Source organism: Malus domestica, chromosome 17 (genome assembly GCF_042453785.1).
Source record: "Malus domestica chromosome 17, GDT2T_hap1".
NCBI lineage: Eukaryota > Viridiplantae > Streptophyta > Magnoliopsida > Rosales > Rosaceae > Malus > Malus domestica.
This window is the reverse complement of record NC_091677.1, coordinates 8916402-8923967: the sequence shown is the minus strand read 5'-3', so window position 1 is coordinate 8923967 and position 7566 is coordinate 8916402. Positions and strand designations below refer to the sequence as shown.

The 7566-nt window shown below is 36.6% G+C and overlaps 1 protein-coding gene and 1 long non-coding RNA gene across 2 annotated transcripts; one reads left to right on the top strand and one right to left on the bottom strand.

Annotated features, from left to right (window-relative positions):
• Window positions 1-588: 588 nt before the first annotated feature.
• Window positions 589-2243, top strand: LOC103407291 (ribonuclease 3-like protein 3). The gene is made up of 3 exons (XM_029097877.2): window positions 589-1087; window positions 1571-1714; window positions 1803-2243. Exons 1-3 carry the CDS (start codon window positions 653-655, stop codon window positions 2109-2111), a joined length of 888 nt encoding a protein of 295 aa, XP_028953710.2. The 5' UTR covers window positions 589-652; the 3' UTR covers window positions 2112-2243.
• Window positions 2244-2750: 507 nt separating this feature from the next.
• On the bottom strand, window positions 2751-6400 carry LOC139193507 (uncharacterized). Its single transcript, XR_011577704.1, has 3 exons — window positions 6259-6400; window positions 4601-4695; window positions 2751-2868 (listed from the first exon to the last, which is right to left on the bottom strand). It is a non-coding gene; the product is annotated as an uncharacterized lncRNA (long non-coding RNA).
• Window positions 6401-7566: the final 1166 nt, after the last annotated feature.

Here is a 7566-nt window from a genome sequence, read left to right as displayed (position 1 = left end):
GCAAATTATCTTTTATCACCTATAATTCACATATATTGCCAAAAGCCTCCTAAGATATTTCCTTATAAGCACCTACTTGCCCTCCTCCCCCTAACCCCTCTATTATATATATTCTAATTCTCTTCTCAAATTTGTTAATAAATACTTAATTATTTTCTAATGGGTAATACTAGAGGAACCAAAAAATTTTAAACCAAATTTACAAACTAAATGATGTGGTTGCAGATAATTGGATTATTAATTAAGTGTCGATTAACATGTTTATTTCTTATTGATGACACATCATTTAATTTACAAATTTGGTTTAAAAATTTGGTTTCTCTAGCATTATCCTTTTTAAATTGAGAAATGATAAGGTGACTTTGTTAAAGTCAGACTCTCTATGGACTATTTGACACATCACAGTTTAATGTTAGTTTTTATGCTAATATAAAATATTGTGCTAAAAATATGAAGTAGCAGAGGTTTCCCTAGAAAGTAACACTTTTAAGAGTCTTTTTAGCATTTTTCTTTCAAATTATATTACATAATTAATTACGCGTGCCGACCATGTATAAATATTTATAAATAAATAAAAACCAAGCAGTTGTCTCCACGCTTCTTCTATATCGCCTTTCTCTCACGACTTGTGTCTTTTGCTTCCATCCCAACCATGGAAGCAGTCCAAGCTACAGAAGAAGAAATAATCACAACCCTACGTCTGGACGATGTCAAACCAACCTTGCCATCTGTTGATAAGTCAACGTCGTTGACTGATCATGAGCATCATCTAAATCTTGAAGAAGTGGAGAAGATTATAGGGTACAAATTCGAGAACAAGGTTTTGCTGCAGGAGGCTTTCACACATTCTTCCTTCGTCGCCGCCGAGTGGTCTGGCTTGTCCTACGAGCGTCTGGAGTATGTCGGGGACGCGGTGCTAAATTTGATGTTCAGCAGAGAACAGTACCTTTTGTACCCCGACTTGGCACCTGGGCCGTTGACACGGCTCCGGGCAGCCAATGTGGATACGGAGAAGCTTGCGCGTGTGGCGATCAAGCATGGGTTGTACCGGTACCTGCGGCATAGGAAACCCTTGCTTGAAGAACAAGTAAGTGATAGAGATTTAAAGCTGCTTAAAACTTTTTGAATCATATTTTGCACTGGGTGTGGTTTCTGTTTAGGGTTGAGCTTGAAACATGTGTTAGATGATAATTGAAGTCAATTTTGATAACGTGTAAGTTTAACATTGTTTATTTGCACTTAATGTGTTTGTTCAATTGATTTGATCGCTGATTAGTATAGTTTTCAACGAATTAGGTTTTTCTTAATCTGTTGGATTGTTGCATTTTACGGCGCATTGCTTTGGTTATACAACTTCGTATCCAAGCAGCATCTCCTGTAGGGCAACCCAAAATTTGGTTAATGAAATTGAATCGTTTTAAGGAAGAGAGAGGGAAAAAGATTTGGCGAAAGTCAGTCTTCGCAGAACTAAATTTGACTTATGAATTTATTAAAGGAGTTTTCTTTCAGATGGTAAAAAGAATGACTTTGAATTTGTTATGATCAAAAGTTCTGTTGAAAATGTACACAGATTCGAGAATTTATGCGAGCAATGTCTGACTATCCACTGCATTCCAATGGTCTCATTGATGCTCCAAAGAACCTTGCGGACATTGTTGAGTCCACAATCGGTGCAGTTTTCATGGACTGCAAGTCAATTGACGTTGTGTGGAAGGTAATGTAATTTCATGTCGCTCATTATTATGTTTGCACATATTTGTTTCAATACTGTGACTAGTACTGTTTTTCGTTTCGAAAACTAGGTGTTCAAGAATTTGTTGAAGCCTATAATAGATCCGAAGACGATAAAGATGCATCCGGTGTCACAACTTCATGAAGTGTGTCAAAAAAACAATCTGAAACTTCGATTTGTCGATCTGTGGGAGGAGAAACACACGGTTGAGGTTTTTATAAACGATCAAATTGTTGGAAGAGGCACTTACAGTCTTAAGAAGGAAGTTGCACAAAATAGAGCAGCAAAAGATGCATTTGACAACATGTGGAATGTAATAGGTCAGGAGAAAGACAAAGTTCAAGACCATCAAGTAGACAATGGTCGATTGGAGGATTAATTAATAATATGATGCAATTTCTATGTACTCAATATCTGTAATTTGTAGTCTTGTTCTTCATATTAGTTTAAAATGTTGTAAAAAAATTGGCTAATATATAATCTAATGCGTGTGATCTTTTTTCTATTTTAATCGATTTGAGATATGATTGCTCGAACCCCTAATAATTGAAGTTAGAAGGTACGTTTTAGTGAAGAAAACTAATTAGACATACTATGCAAATTGACATCTACGTTTTCATTCAACATGCACTGGACTAAGGGAATTATCTGATCCCTATTAGTGTAAAATGTTGATGGAAAATTGGCTAATACATAATCTAATGTTTGTGTGCCTTCTGTTTCTTTTTAATCGATTGGAGATATGAATGCTCGAACCCTTAATTGAAGCTAGAAGATAATTTTTTTTGAAGAAAATTAATTAGACAAACTATGCAAATTGACATCTGCATTTTCACTCAAAATGCACTGAACTGAGGGAAGTATCTGATCCAAACCTATCCTAAACACTAAACGAGATCTATATGTCTTGCGTTGCGTTGCGTTGCATATTCTTGGATCCACATACCTCAGATATTCTCTCTACAGGTATGATATTTGTTTTTTTTCTCTGCTTTACCTTTATATTTGTTTGAAAGTTGATCCTAAACGTGAATTTCCACTGACATGCTCTCACATGATACACCCAGAACTACTCTGTAACGTCCCAAAATAGCAACATGACTCTTGTGTTCAAATCTTACGTAACGTCGGTTTTCCTGCAGAAAATATGCCAACTTTAACCGTCTCTTTCTCATTCATATATTAAAACCCTTGCATGCACAAACCTGGTTTTATAAACAAAAATATTATTCATTATGCTCAATTTGTTCTTGTTCACTAATGTCAGTAATTAAGCCCATTTTTAAGGGAGGAAGATTATCTCCCCTCCTAATCTCTTCCCTTCCCTCCCCTCCTACTTTAACGGTTACTGTTAAGTTATGTCAACATCTTATATTGAATTTTTATAAAGACAATAAGACAAAAAACAAAGTACAAGAAGAGGGGAGAGAAGGGAATGAGAATAGGAGATAAGAGAATCCTACTCTATTTTCAAGACCCTCATTTTCATCAACATTAATGCTCACCACTAGCCAAGGGTTCAAAGTCCTAGAGAAACCACCATAGTGTTTTACTTTCAAGATTTTGGACCCTATTAAGGCCCAGTTTGGGGTTGAGGTGATTTTAAAAAAAGCTCATATGAAAAAAAGCTGGGAGTGTTTTTGGTGTTTGGTAAACTTAAAAAAAAGGCTTATTTTGGAAGCTGCTGTGAGAATAAGCTGAAATCAAAGGAAAAAGCTGAAGCTGCAATTTGTAGCTTTGGAAAACTGGCTTTTTTTCAAAGCACATAGAACTGCAGTGCTCCTTTAATGAAAAGATCTACTATCAGACTGCTTTTTTTTCCAAAAGCACTTTTACAAAAAAGTTTACCAAACACTCTGCTGATTTATTTCACAGCCGCTTATTCTCACAGCACAGCCGCTTATTCTCACAGCAGTTTTTTTTCAAAGCACAGCAATACCAAACCAGCCCTAATTCCACTGTTGTGGATGCAAATTTTCGTTCAAGCTGATTGACCGAAAGCTTCCAAGAAAGATGACACCAAACACCAAGGTCAATGTCTAACACCGGTTTGGTGATAGCCGAAGGGCCTTCGACCCCTAAGTTAAAAATATTTCCAAATAAACTGAAAAGTTTGTAGAGAGTTCTAAATTATCAATTTAATAAGGGGTGTGCTATCCACACACCCCTTTTTACTTCTCACACACCCTTCTCATTTTCGGTCGTCAGATCGGATAAAATGAAGAAGATCTAACGGATAAAAATTAATAAGGGTGTGTGAGAAGTAAAAAGGGGTGTGTGGATAGCACATCCCTTTAATAAATGACTTGGGCTATATATAAAGGCGATGGCCAACAATCGTCTGCGTTGCAAAATGACATGTGGTGTCATCTCCTCTGTTGATAGAGGAATACTATTTGGGTAGATGCGTAGCATGAAACATCTGGAGATCTCATACTTTATCTTGGACTCTTCAAGAAAGAAGTAGTCTTTATCGTGTAGTCATGGAGGAAGTGTTGGACCTTATCTAGAAATTCTTGGGAACCCTCCCCCTCTTACTCGCATGCCCTATGGGCTCTAGTGTACAGGGGGTAGTCCACCGCTCCCTCCGGGAGGGGAGTGGGGTGATATGTTGAGGGGTCAAGCGTTCTGCTTAAACATTTTTCTATTAATTGGGCATTGAGTCTAATAGTGCCATCAAGTAACCCAATAAACGAACAGAGCAACCAAAGGCAGAAATCCCATCCACCACTTGAAAATCAGCAAAGAAAAATAAACGAGTAAATAGAGATTTATTTAACGAGGTAAAACCCTAACACATGGAAAAAATCCTCGAGCACACATTCAAGAAAAATAATTCACCAAGGAAAAAATAGAGACAAATCATACCTGAACTAGAGATGACTTACTAAACTCGAAGACTATCTTGTACTCTTGTTCTTGCTAGTTGTCTCTCCTCTTCGTCTCCTCTTCGTCGCACACATCTGAACGTGGATGTAATCACCTCAGAACACAGCTTATCATAGATGAATGATATGATATGCTAGATTCTTAGTGTTTTTGTTGGCCCTAGAAATTACAGTGCCTGCGTGTGGCATAAGCCAGTAGTTATGAGCTAACTATGTCCTTCTTGTAACAACGGGTGTGCCAACTAGCTATCGAGCTCGGTCGGGTGAGTATAATAGATGTGGTGGTGGTGGTGGTGGTGTCACATAAGCGATTACAAAAGAAACACGTCGCAACCTTGGGTTCGAGAGCCTGAAGACAAGGTTGCTTAGATCACTGTCAAATTCATGATCGCCTACATCAGATCTAGCCACCTAGACTATATTTGTGAAAATATAGGTGCATTGAATCAGTATCAGGCTATAAGCACACAGGTAGTCAAATGAGATAAGTTTTTTATGATGAACATGGTTCGATCATTTGAATGTCGAACTGGAAAATGCACCTGAGAGTAACCAATTATAGAACACTTCACTTCGTTGGGAAGCTGATGAAGTGACATCTTTTAGTGAAAAAGATAAAAACTCTTCACTGGCCGAGATTTAGATAGATAACCAACCAACCAAAAATAGTGTTGTTCACTTGTTTGAACTAAAGATGATCCTAAATTGCTTGGTTCTACGACTCCATTGTTGTTCACTTATCCAAACTGAAGGTGTTGCGGGTTATCAACATAGTGTTATTCACTTATCCAAACTGAAAATGGTGTTGGTGGGGAAGTTATGATAGTTAGTGTTTTTCTCAGGGGGTGTGAGAAAGGTTTCACGTAGACCGAGGGCTTTTATGTAGAGCGTTTGATTTGTTTGTTGAGTTGAATGAGCTTGCTAATGTTGCAGAGCCTCTTCTATTTATAAAGCAAGACATCCATGATAAACAAGACTACTGAGATAGTACTTGCTCAGCATTTGCCTGAATATTCCTTTATCCTCTGTCAACTGAAACTTCATCTTCATCTAGTCTTAAAGCCTCTTTAATTCTCATCAAGACTCTGAACCTAGCCCTACTGCGCAAGCATTCTAGTCCTTGGGATAATTCATATTTATCCAAGGCACATTTTGATATTTGGCAATTTCAATTTGTCTAGGATTTGACCGAGCCACCTTATACTTAATCTCTTCACAGTCCTACCTTCACAATGACTTGGTCGAGCTTATCCTATTCGTGGGCTAAAAGTCCACTATCTTGAAGGATACTTACTGAGTCGAGAACTGTGGTCCTTAGGTCAACTTGTCTCGGCCCAAACAATTTCACTAACATATCTCTGATAATCTAACACTCAAATAAACTACCTTTGCTTGAAATTGTTTTCACGCTCAATACTATGCATATGCGAAGTGAGAATGAACACACAAAAACCAGCACCTTATAAGAGAAGTGTTTCTCAATTAAATGACTTATAATTAAGTATAAATTGATATTAACTTAATCCTCAAGCAATCTGATTTTATATCCTAAATCCAGCAATCAAATTAATATCACAGTCCTAAAGGTATGAAAAGAATTAATCTTAATCTCATATATGAATGCAATGCTTTACTTACCATATCATGTCTCCAAAATCCCTCCAAATGTGAAGAGCAGGTGGCCGATTGAGTTTTCAATGCTTTTTCTAGAAACTCTAAGGCTAACTTATTAGAGCATCTCCAACAACATGTTAAAAGAGACTTGTTTGGCTATTTTAAGGCAAAATTTAGCAAGGCTCAGAAGAAAAAAAATGGCTCTAAAATATTAGCTATTTGGCTTGCTGTTTTATATTCTAGTCAGTTGCTCGCTAGATCTATGAAGGAGGAGAGAGAAATTAACTGGATACGTAAACTTATATATTATAGTTGTACATGTAACCCCTATTCAATAAGGGATCATGACGAATCAACAAGAAATGAGATGAGATCTTATCTGAAATGGTGGTGGTAGATTTGATCTGAGATGGTGGTGTTGGATTTGATGCTAAGTAGGTTTGCCACTACAATGGTTTTTGAGGGATGGTGAGTAGAACAAGGGAAATGGAATTTGAATTTTTTTTCAAGAGAGACTAAGAGGGTGGGTGAGATTGGAGGAGAGAAATGCACAAGGGACGAGGAAAGGCGGGTGAATAAAAGGGACGAGGAAGACGAAATGGTAGGTGCGAAGAAAAAAAGGATTTTGTTGTGGATATGACAAAAATATTTAAATGTATTTAATATAAGCATCATCTCAAAAGTCATATTTGATTTCTAATTTATCTGTATTCATATGAATTATATATGATTGCCAGGTACTGACTGTATTGTGGCCAACCCCTTAGGGTTGTTTGTGTAAAACAATAATAACAATTTAGGATGCTGCTATTGATATTCTAAAAAAAGTCATTCCACACACAAAACTTTCAATACATAGAAAGAAAAATATACTTATGATGAGTGCAATAATATCTTCCTAGAAGTACAAATAAAATCACCCAAACTTTAAAAGTAAAAAATAACTAGTATTATCGGAAGGTGTGGATAAACAACATAAGTATAAGCATTAATGTTGGATATGTTCAAACAACCATATATCAATCACGTATTGAGTAATTTTCCAATTGAATATTAGCAACATATCGACAAAATATATTTTTCCAATTGAATATTAGCAACATATCGACAAAATATAAAAGTGACCACTTTAGCAATTAAAATTTATAATTTCATTACCCAAGTCAAATTCTCTCCCCCCCCCCCACCCCCCTTTTTTTTTTCCTGAAAAATCTATTCGTGTTCGATACCTCTGGTCTCACCTGATTTTCTGCAAGAAACTTGAAAAACTGGCCAAAATTTTCTGTCTAAAAACTTAGCCAACCTATTCTCTTTCTAACAAAGACTTGATGT